The sequence below is a fragment of the Marmota flaviventris genome, chromosome 14 (assembly GCF_047511675.1).
Source record: "Marmota flaviventris isolate mMarFla1 chromosome 14, mMarFla1.hap1, whole genome shotgun sequence".
NCBI lineage: Eukaryota > Metazoa > Chordata > Mammalia > Rodentia > Sciuridae > Marmota > Marmota flaviventris.
This window is the reverse complement of record NC_092511.1, coordinates 18,202,597-18,217,935: the sequence shown is the minus strand read 5'-3', so window position 1 is coordinate 18,217,935 and position 15,339 is coordinate 18,202,597. Positions and strand designations below refer to the sequence as shown.

Genomic DNA, 15,339 nt, shown 5'->3' with positions numbered 1-15,339 from the left:
TTATACAGTATGTGACCTTTGGAGATTGGCTTTTTTCACTAAGTATGATAACTCTGAGGTCCATCCTCGTTGCTGCAGATAACAAAATCTCATTCTTTTTTATTGCTAAGTAGTACTCTATTACATGGACATACCGGAGTTTGTTTAACCACTGATCCATTGAAAGACATTTTAGTTGATTCCTCTCAAATTTATTTTTAAAATTAGCAACCCTCAGATCAAATGAAAGCATTTTTATAACTTCCAGTACATCTCAGCAATGATTGGATCACTGGGAGTTGCTGAACAAGATGAATGCAGTTGCAAGTAGAAACAGGTGATTCATGAAAGCTGCTACCATGTGTCACTCTGAATAAATATGACTTTGCAAGGATGACTTTTAAAATTTCCTAAACACTAATTAGTTGAGAACTTATGCTTCAGAAACACCCAGCCCCTGTATACAAAACAAACAAACAAACAAAAAACTCCTGCCAAAGATAGAAACAGATCAAAGATTGCATAAAGTACAATTTATTAGTGGTTTATGAACACAAGTGTGCCATGAGCAGCAGCAAGATAGAAGGTTATCTGATCCTCAAGACAGAAGGAAGGGTCTTAAATGCTAATTAGACAAAGGCCTGGCACTTCTCAAAAGGCACTAACTTGTTCAATGTCAGTGAAGAAAGCATCCAGACATCAGTATCTGACACAATGTGCTTTGCTGCCTCACTTTTCTTTGATGGAGGATTACTAGGGATTGAACCCAGGTACATGTTAGGCACACAGTCTACCAGAAGCTACACCCTCACTCCTCAGTTGACTAATGACTTTGTCCTATAGGGCTTGGGATGGATGCCAGGGCCACCTGGGGGGCAAAATGGTGGTTATAACCAAGATTGCTCGAGTCATTCCAAGCTGCACTCCAATACCTTAATTCTAAATTCTGTCCAGACTCGGGAGGCTGTGAGAGGAGCGAACCAGAAATGTGGGCCTGAGGCAGGCCGGGTTGGTCCAGTTGTTACATAAGAGTAAAGAGGAGAAGTGATGGGGGAAACGGTATGCAGGAAAGCAGAACCTCACCTTCCCCGAGGTTCTGAAACAGGAAAGGTGACCTCACAGGCAGCACCTACACTTCCCTTTTCCCTCAAGTCACTGGTGGCTTCTCTGTCACTATCATCTTGTGCCTGGATCATTTCATTACCTATTTCACAAAGTTCTCTATGAAAAGAAAAAAAAAATAGTGAAGTTCTATGTCGGAATAAGTTCAGAATACTGTGCCTTCTTAAAAAGAATTAACTAATTTCTGTACATTTGTAGGTAGCTTTAGCCCACCTTGGGTAAATAATTTGCCCTGCCCTACCTTCACCTTCAGCTGACAAAGGAGAATCAGCAACTTATTTTCCTAAAGACAATGAAATGGATTTAAAAAATCCTTGAATTGCTCTTTTCCTTATTTCATTAAAGGAGTGTTCTGTCAAAATATTCTTTGGGAAACAGATTTTCTATATCTATAGATAAATAAATACATTCTAAACACAGTCCTTTGTCTCCCTTAGTTCACGATTTTCTGGAGAGGAAAAAAAACCTTCCTGAATGTATACAACATAAAGCATATGCCAATGATATTATGCAAGCAATTAAAAATAAATACCTATTGATTCTCTTCCTCAGAAAAATTTTCCGTGCTGATCATATACATTTTATGTTGCTATAAGAGAATACCTAAAACTGGGTAATTAATAAAGAGGCTTATTTGGGCTCATGACTTTGAAGACCAGAAAGTTCAAGCTCTGGTGGCCATAATGGGTGAGGACCACTTATTGCTTCACCTCATGCTAGGAAAACAGAAGGTCAAATGATGCTTGTTAAAGAGAGATCATGTGTGAATGAGGAGAGCTGCCAGGCTCACAATCCATTCCTGTAAGAAATAACTCATTCTTCAAACTAATCTGGTTTAAGAAAAGTAACCTAGTCTCAAGAGAAAGACATTAATGCATTCATGAGAGTAAAGGCCTCATCTCCCAACACTTTTACATTGGCAATCAAGTTTCAACATGAGTTTTGGTGGGGACAAACCTCACCGGAAGTATAGCATTCATTCACTCTACCTCAGTTCCTACTCCCATGATGATCACCCACATAGAGTCATCAAACTATTAAACCAAACACCATGCTCTGTGACCTTATCTTCCTATCTTCCCAGTCTGTTCAATGCCCACATGGAATCATTCCTGAATCTGCCTGGGCTTTCCAATCCTTTAACACTTCTACTCTCTCCTTTCCTTAGTTTCCTTCCATCTTGTATTCTCTCTTTTCAGAATAAATTTAAAATCCATTACCTCCATTCTTTTTCCAAAATCTTAAACTCCTCTATCCTCCTTTTCATTCCATTTTTATTGAAAAATCTCTAGAAGAAACTATCAACTTACTCAAAACTTTCTCCACATGGCTCCACCAATTCTCTGTACTTCCTTCATACTCATGCAGCAGAACTTAAAATTTAAATGAAAAAGCCCCCACAAGAGAGAGAGCTGGTACCTTTGCAAATTCATGATCACCAGATTCAAATGAAGCAGAGAGTGTAGAGTTCCTGGTACTCCCACAGTGCTTCATCATTTGACCTAGCAACTCACTGTCTGCTTTCCAAGAGGACTTTTGCACATTTTTCTCTCCTTAAGGTTCTGCCCTATCCCCATGCTGCCCTTTGTTCCCTGAGGATGACCTACTTCCAACTTAATAGAGAAAATAGAGGCCAGCAAAGATCAATTCCTACACATTCTTCCTATCACATAGAATATGTCCCTGTTCCTGCACCCACTCTAGCCTCCTTTGTTCCTGTTTCCTCAAATATCAGCACTCACCCCCACTTTAATCTAGTTTCAACCTGGATTCCCACACTTTTCCAAACCCAGCACCCTCCATTGCACCTTCTCTCTCTGGTCCCTACCACTTCCCTTCTAACCAGTTCTTCCCACCAGCACTTAGGTGTGCATGTTCATCTCAGTACAAAGCTTCTCCCTAAAGCCTAAAAAAAAAAAAAAAAAGAAGAAAGAAAGAAAGAAAGAAACAACAACAAAAGGAATCAAACAGAATAGGAGATTCCTCACACTATCATTGCCCAGTTTACGAGTCCCTGATGCTCTAAGAAGAAAAGGAATGGGATCGCCAACAACATCCACACAGGGGTAGAGGAAGATTGTCCGAAAAGTGAATTTTAGAGTCTCTTTCAATAATAAAATTATGTTTTGATTGTGTTAATAAGTGCATTTTTTCAAAGTAACAGTTATTCAACATCTTTGAAGATTGGAGAAGGGACACCAAGGAGACAGGCACACAGGCTCCTGTCAGAGGAGCAAGAAAAGAATGAAGAGTCAAAGGCAGAGCAGGTTTCAACATCATCAAATGAATTTCCCAGAGTGAATGACAAGGATAATGACTTTTCCTTGTTTCATGCTAAACTTCTGTAATCAATGATCCATTTTTTAAATACCCCTACACCCAATATTCTTTTCAATAATGTTTTTTTTCTAGGTTCCTGATCCAAATTGAGAGAAAGATTCCTGGTTTCATAGTTTGCAGAATTTGCTTTCTTCTCCTTTATGGAAAATCATTAATTAAGGTGAAGACTGAGGCACCAACAGAGTATGGCCCCATGCTATTGCTCAGAAAATTCCAGAAAACAAGAGCATGGCTCAGCTCCTTTTCTGATGAAAACTACAACCGAGAAGGAAAGAGCCTTCATAGGTCAATGGAGACGCTTTGGATCTTCAGACAACTTAGGAGAAAGTCATGATGTTATTCTCCAAAGCAGAAATTATTCTTTTAAAAAATACTACCTAGGTCATTTTTTATTTCACACGCTGGTTTTATTAGCTTGCTAGGTTGTCGTAATAAAATACCACTAACAGAATTTTTTTTTTTTTAAGCCCCAGAAACTAGAATTCCAAGATTAAGGTGTTTGTTGTCAGGTTTGGTTTCTTCTGCAGCCTCATTCTTTGTCTGATGGATGGTCCTTCCTTCTCACCATGGTCTTTCCTCTGTGCTCACAAAATGTCTGTGTCCCAACCGCACCATCTCATAAAGACACTAGTCATATTGGCTAGGACCTAACAAACTCATTTGATATTATTTACTCCTTTTAAAGCCCTACCTTAAAGGGTAGGGCTTTAAAGGGTAGGGCTTTAAAAGAAGTAAATAATATCAATCATCATATTCTGAAATACTGGGAGTAGGACTTCCATATAGGGACTTCAGAGCAATAAATTCAGCCTCACATACCCTGAAAATCAATTCCATACGGTAGAGTGATTTATACAGTCAAATTAGGATGATTCATGAAAGTAGTAGATATTTCACAGGAATGAATATAGTTATATAATTCACCAAACAATATATTTTAAAGAAATTAGAAAAACGGTACACTATCTCAAGTTTAAAAACTTGCCCAGGAGGAAATACCACCTACCTAATAAACAGTAACACTTACAATTAGGTTGCCTTAACTTTCAGCCAACTTATCTGCTGACATGAGTTTTCTGGCCTTGGGTCAGCTCCTCTGCTCCTCATGGCAACAGGGAGTTGTGGTATCTGCTGGGCTCATCCCAGTCAGGATTCCTCAAACAAAAGCCCTTGGAGGTGTGCATACTGTTTGCTTTTTACAGCACTGCATGGCAACAGGATTTGGTGTCTCCCTCACTTTAGGAACACCTTTCCACACCCTGCATATGGCTTTCTAAGAGAAGGACATTTTCCACATATCCTGCTTATGTATCTTAGTAGCTGATTATACCCATGTTTGTTTCCAAAATATTGCCCGTTACAACTTGCATAACTTGGAAGTAGATACACGGGCTCATTATGCGAAAGTCTGCATTCACATGAAAATTTGTCACCCTTTCCTGCAGGCATCCAGTTGCAATGCCCTGCCCTTCTGAACCATTCATAGGGTTTGGGAGGGCATGCAATAGCAGAGTATACACACACCATTGCCATCCCTGAAGAACTGGCTGATCTTCAAGCTCCCCAAGGGAATCTTCTATTAGGAGGTGGGGAGGGAAACCCTAGCTAGATTACTCCAAGAATTCCTCTGGAGAGCTGGGTGATGCCATAACCTGCCACGTAGGACGAGACTCTGCCTAGAAACAGGGAAAGCCAAACAACCATGCAAACAAAAATCCTCTTTATTAATGCAAAATCATTACACTAATGATCATCAAAAGTGAATGAATATGCGAATATTAACTCCAAATCAAACATCTCCCCTGATTTCTAATCAATAATATATATATTGTATTTTGGAATTCGGACCTAGAAAATTCATTTTTCCCAAAGAGAAGATAGGAGAGAGACACTTTTGTTCTGATACTATAAACGATATAACACTTTTTTTTTTTTTTTTTTTTGTATCAGGGATTGAACCCAGGGACTTAACCACTGAGCCACATCCCCAGCCTTTTTTATATTTTAATTTGAGACTGGGTCTCACTAAGTTGCTTGGGGCCTCAATGTGTTGCTGAGACTGGCTTTGAAGTTGCGATCCTACTGCCTCAGGCTTCAAGTTGCTGGGATTATAGGCATGTGCCACTGTGCCACATGATCCATTTTTCCAATCATGGTAGAAAATTATGTATCCCAAAATATATACAGACATGTGAAAATATTCACCCTTTCAGCCTTCAGGTAATTTGGAGATCCTCTGCTTTCAACCATGTCCCTTAAAATAATTGCATCATTCTGTTCATGCTACGATATAATAAAAAGTAAGAAGCCCTGTTGTAACTAACCATATTTTCCTCTTTTTTTCCTTTATATGCTAGGCAAATGTCAAGTTCAACCACAATGATTGTCATAGTTAGAACATTTTTTGTTTTCTTTTCTCCCTTTGCTGTGATTTTCTATTTTATTAACTTTATCTTTTTGCAAATAAATCAAATCCTTTGTGGGGGGAACAAGGTAAAAATTTCTATTCATGGTACTAGAGAAGATGATTTATGAAATATAGTCACACAAACATTACTCTGGCTGCTTAGCAAATAACAGTGATGATCTTTTATAAATCATGAAGTACACTACAGTTGAGCTTATGCTTTTAAATCTAATTCACAATTGTTTCTCCATCTAGTCACTATTATAATGTTCAGAAATGAATATCTAATGAATCTGCATTATATCAATAATATTCAGTTAATATGGGCAGTGCCTTATTGAACAAAAACACAGTTAATGTGTACTGGTATAGAGCAGCAGAGATTTGGGCCATGTCAGAGTCTTCTGAGATGAAGAACTTGAAAAATATAATTCATTTAAAATAAACCCTTCATTTCTCTCTTCTATATTCCACTTTTGAATACTCTCTACTTTTTGCCACAGTTTATTATAGATGGCATTATTGACCTTGGGTCACCTCCTCTGCTCCTCATGGCAACAGTGGGTTGTAGTATTTGCATCATGATATCAAAGAAATAACTGTAATAAATAGTTCTATCATGTTCTAGAATAATAAAATATCACTTGACCTCATTTCTCCTATTACTGGTACACAAGAACACAGCGAGACTATTAAATTTGTCTAACTACTATAAAATAGATGAGATCAAAGGTAAAATAGAAAACATATCCAGCAATGTGATTCATTGTTTATAGGAATTAAACAAACTTCCAATTAAGAAAAGCCCAACTATTCCTGGTGAGTTCATAAATAAACTGTGTTCTAGATATATGATGATACAAGAAGAAAGGAATAGCATGCTAATGTTTTTCCAATGTGGGCCAGTTACAAAGATCAATTCAGTAAATCTGAAATATGGTTTAACTGAATATGGTTTAATACCTTTAACAGTAGATGGATTACCTATTCTTAGGAAAATAGTCCAGAAAAAAAAAATATATATATATATAATCTTTGAAGCATAGAATAATAATGAATGTGAGATTTTTATTCATTTTAATAAATGTTTAGGGTTCTGAGATTCAATTCTATGTATTGAAGGAAAAACCATAAATTTTAAAAGCAAACAAAGCTAGAGGTAGAATTGAAATTCAAAGACTTATCATTTTAATTAAGATATAAATCTAAGCAAAAATGATACTTCATCTCCAAGTAAAAGTAGATATGTCAGTGTTTTCACTTAACCATAGTGTCTCATATATGCTAAATACCATAATGTTAGAAGATAACATTGATGTGGTTGTTGCTGCTGCTGCTGCTGTTGTTATCATCATCATCATCATCATCATCATCATCATCTCCAGTATCACCCTGTCAAGCTCCTTTCCCAGGAATCTTCCATTTAAAACCATTTTAGATCCTGGTGTCTTGCAAAATTTTCTTAATTCTTCTCCTGCAATATCAACCATGGGAACAGTGGGTGATATCCCAGTGATAATAATGATGGTGCTGACAGTATGATAATGGTAACAATAAAAATAAAAACCTAAAACAAACAGCTTGTGAAGAGTGATTATGGGAGTTTGGAGAATGTTTATATGGTATCATGGCCAAGAGACCCAGGACTGCTTCAGTCTAGTGTTTGACCAGTCATTGCTTCTCTAATAATGTCTGCAAAGAAGAAAATACACACATGGATCAATGGAAAACATCAAAAACAGTTATTGGCTTTTATAAAATGGACCTGTGTTTGCATTCTAATGCAGAGACATCCAGTTATTCAGGTTAGTAAATGTGCCTGGCAAAGTGCCTTTCTCATCAGTTTAGGGACAAACCCACATCTCAAGGTCTTACTAACATCACATTGTCTACTTGGTACAAGAAACCAAAGGGATGAGGTTCTTGTAGGTATTAAGAAGGACAAAGAAAGAAAGTGGGATGGTGAGGACTCCCACTGAAAAAGATCTCTTAACAATTTCCCTGGCTTATTTCCTGGAATCAGAGGAAGAAGGAGTCTCACAATTGGGTGCAGGACCTATTAATACACCATAACTCCATTCACAAGGTGGTTCAACAATGTCTAGGACTTGGCTCCAACCAGGTTAGTGCTCCCTTGGAAGAAGAAATAAGAGACCCCTTTCTACTTTGTTTCTCAATCAGCAGTTCAGTAACTCACTAAGCATATAAACTAAAGAGAAATGAAAAGTAGCTCTATAACACATAAAAGAATGATAATTGTCCAAAAAAATGAAAAATAATAATAAAATTGTGAAGTCTTGACTTTTAAGCAATCTAACAAATTATCTTTTTATGAACTGGCAAGAAAGGCCCAACATTTATTAAAACAACAACAAAACAAAACAAAAATCTCTCCCTGGATTCAAGAGTTCTGGATGATATAAAAGAATTGATTAAAAAAAAAAACTTGATTATTGGTCTAATTCTCAACCAATCAATCAAATATAGTAGTTAATGATCAATAAATATTTCTGTATACACAAAGATGGAAATCCTCCACAGCAACTTTGAAATTCAAAAAACAGGACAAAAGTTGGGGCCGGGGTTCAGGCTCAGTAGTAGAGCACTCGCCTCGCACGTGTGTGGCCCTAGTTTCGATTCTCAGCACCACTAAAAGTAAATAAATAAAATAAAGATTTTTTTTTAAAAAAAGAAGAATATTTTTTAAAAAGAAAGAAAGAAAGGACAAAAGTCCATTTTTTTGAACGTGTGAAGTTAGCATAATGATCCCTGACTAACTATAACTATGAAAATAGCAAGCAACCAGAGGCACTTGATGCTCTTGCAAATTTCTGACCAATCAACCACTGTGTTAGTCAGCTTTTTGTTACTATGACCAAAACATCCAACAAGATCAATACAGGAGGAAAAGTTTATTTGGGCTCATGGTTTCAGAAGATCAGTCTATGGGCAACTGGTTCCATTGTTCTGGGCCTGAGATGAGGTAGAACATGATAGAAGAACGGCATGGCAGAGGAACTGCTCAGATCATGGCAGCTAGGAAGGAGAGAGAGAAAACAAGGAGCCAAAACCAAAATATAATCCCCAAGGGCACACCCCCCACCCCACCCCCAGTGACCTACTTCCTCTAGCCCTGCCTCATATACCTACAGTTACCATCCAGTAAACCATCTAAATTATTAATTCATCAAACGAATGAATTAGGTTACAGCTTTCATAATCTGGTTGTTTCACTTCTAAACATTCCTGCATTGCCTAACCCATGAGCTTTCTGGAGATACATATCCAAACCATAGTAACCACCTTATTATCATATACATGGTTCTAAAATATGGCCATGATAGGCAATTTTACTCTCACCTTTTTTGTTGTGAACATTAAATACATTCTCAATAATTATAAGGAAAAGTACCAAAAACAAAACCCGGCACTTGTCTTATTTAAACACCAAAAATAAGAACATAAAGTTTGTCAGACATTACTTAATTCATTTTCATTGAGGTTTAATCATAACATTGTGAGCATCTCAAATATTTCTTGTAATATCGATTACACTTCAATTTTTTTTCATAGCTTTCTTAAAAAAAACAGACTTTATTTTTAAGGGTTTTTTTTTTTTTTCTTTTCTTTTAGGTTGGCAGCAAAATCGAAGGAAAGGTACAGAAATTTCCCACAGGTTCCTTGTCTCTTCCCTTGCCTAGACTCCTCCCTGATCAACATCCCTCACCAGAATGGAATATTTATTGCAAAAGTGTACATAAATATATATTATAAATTTGTTCAAGTTCATAGAATGCTCCATATATGTATAATATGTCAAAATACACTATACTGTCATGTATATCTAAAAAGAACAAATAAACAAACAAACTTAATAGAATGAACAATACAAAGCATCAACCCTAATGTGAACTATGAACTGTGGGTAATAACATGTTAATATAGGTTCATTGATTGTTCAGACAGTTTAAAACTGGTTCTAGATCGTAAAAGGGAAGTAAAATTGGCTCAGGCTCCTGTATTCTTTTATTGTATCAAAAAATACAATCTATAGGGCAAAGTATTGTTACAAGGTGATTAGCACAGTGTAGATATAGTAAGATGATATCATCGGGATAGAAAAGGGAAATAGTGGGGGAAGGAGGAAGAGTTATAGGAAGGATTCAAGAAGAAGGTGGAAAAAGTTGTCTTTTTTTCAGCGTGACTAAGAGAACCAGATGAACAAGGCAGGTATGAGGTATGGCAAAGGTGAAGGAAATATTGCAAATGGAGAGGAAAGATATATATACATACCCGAAGGCATGGCAAAGTCTGGTGTACTTGGGAGTTGACAAAAGAAAAAATTCAGCTAAGAGAATGGGAGGGAATGTATCAAAACAATTAAATGGTAAGCAGGTGGTGAAAATAACCCACGGGAAGGAATTTGAAGTTAATTCCCTCATGATTTCTTTTTTTGGTTTGTTTGTGGTGCTAGGGATTGAACCCAGGGCCTTGTGCATTCGAGGCAAGCACGCTACCAACTGAACAGTATCCCTGGCCCCTTCGATGATTTTTAAGGGAGGAATTGGTAACGGTTAATTTGGTGTATTTTAAAATAGAGAAAGGAAATAAATAAAAAAGGACATTGTAAAAATTAGTGAGCTAACTAAACTTTGGCAACAGAAATAGAGAAAATGTTTAGGGGATAAAAGAACAGGATACAGGGACATATTAAATGTTGAGAGTGAAGAAGCAGGAATCTTATGAGATGAACCCCTACTATGCTGCATTAAAGAAATATAATAGGGAAGATCAAATTAGTGGGGGAAATCTGTGAGTTCCAACTTTTCGAATATTGAGTTTGAGATGCTTCTGGGACAACCAGGGGGGGTTATTCTATTATCAGTTAGGTAAAGGGAAAGAAGCCTGTGGCCAGGAAAGAGATATGGGGGAGATGCTGATTTGTTAGTCATTGACATTCAGTTGGCAATGCAGGTTAACAGGATTGGAAAAGACAGCCTAGGGGGAAAATGTAAACGGAAGAGAAGTGAATCATTCTCATTACTTAATAGCTGAGTAATCAAATGGGATTCTCTGATCTGTCTACTGATTGTAATAAAAGAAAAAAAATATAGGGGGTGTGGCTCACTGAGAGAGAACATGCATGAGAAGCTCAGGATTTGATTCCAGCATCACAAGAAGAAAAGGAAGGAAAAAAAAAAAAAAACACAAAAAAAACAGGGCTGAATTGAATTGCATCCAAAAGACAAGGTGGTCTTTTGAGTGTCTTCTAGCAGAGTGGAAAAGCAGTTTCCTGGTCTTCTTTCCCCTTGAGTTTTTCCTAGTCTTTCTAGCCCCTTGCCTTTAAGGTTTGTACCCGATCTACTGGCCCCTCATAACTGGTCTCTCTGCTTCTGATAAGCCTCTTTCTAATCCACCCCACACATTATTTTCCAGTCTTTATAAACACTATTTATTTATCTATATATTTATTTATTTATGTATCTTTTTTGGTACTAGAGATTGAACCCAGGGGCACTTAACCACTGAGCCATCTCCCCAGCCCATTTTACTGCAATAAACACTATTTAATTTCCTATCATCTTACTCCCTCTGCCCTCCACCCAGCCATATACACATTTCTCAAAAATATTCAGTCAATAAATTGCAGGCATTTTACAGAATGGACAGTGCTTTCTTTGGGGGATAGATAAATCAGGGTTTGAGCATCAGTTCCTTTAACAAGTATTATATTGGACCATGTGGAACTCCTACTCTTATAAGTTGAAAGTGATTGAACATCAGAAGTTTCATATGGTTCAACCTGATAACTTTGGGAGCCCACATGCAAGTCAAATAAACCTCTCAGAAATTAACTCCAAAGACATCATATGTCCCCTAGCAAAAGATGGCTTTAGCCCATCTGGTTAGCAATTTCTTTTTCCTTGGGAAGAAATCAGAAATATGAAAAGAAAAATTCCTTCTCTTTGGGTTAAGATAGAAATGTCAATAGAGGAAAGAATTTGGGGCCCAGCAAATGTCATCAGGTAGATTCATTTGAGTAAGATTTCTTGTTCAGGCCTGGAGATAGAGAAGTTTTCTGATTGTCATTTTCCCATGGTCTACTACCAGTTATTTCCTTGGTCTTTTCTGAGAAAAGTATTATTTATTTAGAAGTGTTAATATTATTTATTGGGCTGTGTAAATTCTTACTCAAGTCCCAGAACCACTCTCTTTCTTCTAAATAATTTTGTCTGCTTCTTATTGTGGATTTCATAATTTAACTCTCAGAAGCCAAACTCATAAAGATGATTCATTATGCTTTCATGTTTAATTTATGATTTATATTAATGGTTGGTGAACATTTTTAAAGCAGGAATTTGGTCATTGAGACAGAAGTTGAGAGAGAGAACATAGAATATCATCAATCAAAAGGAAAGAAGAGTAGCTCTAGGTACAGCAGGAGCAGGAATGGGGACATCAAGAGCCCCAAGACCTGCACCTTTTGCCCTACAATGTTCCCAGGGATCCACAGAATACATCATGCATTTCATGGTAATATCTGAGAATCTTCCAGCTTGATTGACTGTGGGAGACCAACCTTACACGTGACTGAGTCACACTCCCTGGCTGGGTGCTGAGGCGCTCAGTCACAGAAATGTGGCAGAGCTTTCCCCACCCTTCTTGGGTTTGAGGGTCAGTGTCTCGTGCATGGGTGTGTCTTGCTACAGCCCCATGGGTGAAGCTATGCTCACTCACCTGTTCCTTTGTAATATAACCCCTTGCCCTGTTTAGGATAGAATCTTCCATGGAAGTGCCTTGTGTGTGTCCCCTTCTCTTACTGTGCCCTTGGGTGTGGCCTACCCAGGTGTCAGTCAACCTGCTGACAGTGGACATCATGAAGATGTCAGCCCCCTGAAACCTGGCCCCTTGCCTCATTTGAATAGCTTCTCCTCAATAAAAGGGGTCAGTACGTGCTCTCGCTCTCTCTCTTCCTGTGTACCCTTAAGGTCAGAGGAGCCGTCACAGAGACCCCAAAGAAAAAGGTATTTGTGTCTCTTGTGTGGTTATTTTGTGCAGCTCAATTAGCCCAATGTAACTGGAATGACCCCTGAACCTTTTAATCACGAACAGAAACCCAGCAATTGACTTTCTTTCTTTCTTTTTTTTTTAAATATTTTTTCTAGTTGTAGATGGACACAATATTTTTATGTATTTATTTTTTGTGGTGTTGAGGATCAAACACAGTGCCCTACACATACGAGATAGGTGTTCTACCACTGAGCTGCAACCCCAGTCCCCAGCTCGATTGACTTTCCCAGGTATATGCGTGTGTGTGTGTGTGTGTGTGTGTGTGTGTTCATCTGTGGTCTCCTTAGTCCCAATTCAGAAACCAGTAAGCAGAATCCATTGATAGAGCAAAACCCCTTTCCAATGACACCTTAAAAATGGTATGGTAACAACAGAGAGTGTGCACCCCACATCTCTTGTAACTCTTCTGTCCCTACTAAAAAGACAGTCTCAAATTTGAACACTCTAAAGGACCGTCATCCACCCTGTGACTCCTGGGCCCGAATGCACATTGCATCCTTGCAGTATGCAGGAGGAGACATTACCCGAAAAGGAAGAAAAAAAGACAAAGCTGGAGTGAGTGAACTGCTCCAAGGTCTTGCATTTTCTGATGACTCAGAAGTGGAGGAAGATGAGCCTGAGGCTCAGCCTCAAAAGAAGCTAAAGGTGTCAAGTGTCCCAGAAAAAAGTTGGACCAAAAGAGACATTAAGCCGAACTTTCCCAGCTGGTCGGCACTGGATTCTGGACTTTTAAATCTCAAGAGTGAAAAGTTGAACCCAGTAGAACTCTTTGAATTGTTTTTTGATGATGAAACATTCAACTTGATTGTCAATGAAACCATTAATTATGCTTCTCAGAAAAATGTTAACTTAGAAGTCACAGTTCAGGAAATGAGGTGTGTATTTGGTGTCCTGCTATGGAGTGGATTTGTAAGGCGTCCCAGAAGGGGGATGTACTGGGAAATCTCTGATGCTGATCAGAACCTGGTTCGAGATGCAATTAGAAGGGACAGATTTGAGTTGATTTTCTCATACCTGCATTTTGCAGATAATAGCCACCTAGATCAAAAAGATAAATTTTCAAAATTGAGACCTCTCATAAAGCAAATGAATAAAAATTTCCTCTTGTATGCTCCCCTAGAAGAATAAAAAAAAATGTTATGGTAAGTTGTAGAGTTGTTAATGATTGAAAACTTAATGGCTTTAAAGGTCAGAAAAACAGGGCATTAATTAATTTAGAAATCTGTATGTAGATACTGTTCACTTTTCATGCTTCTGTTCACAGATGCAGGAATTTAGAAGTACAAGTTGAATAACCCTTACCAAAATGCTTGGGACCAGAAGTATTTTGATTGCAAATACTTTTTTAAATTTTTGAATATTTGTATATATGTATAATGAGATAATTTGGAGATGGCACCCAAGTCTACACACAAAATTCATTTGTGTTTCATATATACCTTATTTACATAGCCTGAAGGTAGTTTTATATAATATTTTTAGTATTTTTACATTCTGACTATAGTATAAGGTCAGGTGTGGAATTTTTCACTTGTGATATAATGTTAGTGAACAAAAGTCTCCGATTTTTGGAGCATTTCAGATTTCAGATTTTTGGACCAAGGATGCTCAGACTGTAGTTTAGAACAACAAAAGTTTGTTTTTTATTCCTTGTCCAATGCCAGATTGGTAGGCATCTTTCGTTATTGTCACTCAGGAACACAGACTGATGGGGGAATTATCCAGATAATATTTTATTATCGCTGGCATAGCAAAAGCAAAGGTGACTTATCATGCTCTAATGTAGAATCTTTGCTCAAATTTCACTGGCCACAGTAAGAGCTCTGGCATGTCCAGGTTTAAGAGAGAAGTGAAAAGTTACCCTACAGTATATCACAAAAGAGGACAGTGAGAAATAATAATACATTATTGCCTTTCATTTTATGAGTTCATTTTCTGAGAGATTCACCATTTCTGAGTTCCCATGAGGATGATTACCTGTCTTATTTCTTTACCAAGAAAGAGCCTATTCCTTTCTTAGGAATAAGTGACTGTATCCAACTTTCAAATTTTGATATGGTTCATAAGGATCCTCATCAAATATTATTTAGGTTAATATATTGGTTCTGTTATTGATATTCTGCAATCCTCTTTTGAGCTATAATATTTTAACACAAACCTTCCAAACTTGGGAAATCAATCCTTCAGCTTCAGGCAACAATCAGTATAAAAACACACTACCATAATCTTGAGGGAGATGATACACTCACTATTGGTTTCTAAGTAATTGAATCAATAAGATTTAAAACATCAGTGTTATTGTGCCTGTTTTCTAGCACTCACAACATGCAGCTGTCCTCTCTGTGAAAGCCATCCCTGGCCCTCCAGCTCTCCCCATAGGACATGACGCGGACGCCTATTGGCACTTGCTTCACTGACCC

The 15,339-nt window shown here is 37.6% G+C and overlaps 1 protein-coding gene across 1 annotated transcript; it reads left to right on the top strand.

Annotated features, from left to right (window-relative positions):
* Nucleotides 1-7,144: 7,144 nt before the first annotated feature.
* On the top strand, nucleotides 7,145-14,047 carry LOC114080859 (piggyBac transposable element-derived protein 1-like). Its single transcript, XM_027922463.2, has 3 exons — nucleotides 7,145-7,242; nucleotides 9,482-9,505; nucleotides 13,294-14,047. Exons 1-3 carry the CDS (start codon nucleotides 7,145-7,147, stop codon nucleotides 14,045-14,047), a joined length of 876 nt encoding a protein of 291 aa, XP_027778264.2.
* Nucleotides 14,048-15,339: the final 1,292 nt, after the last annotated feature.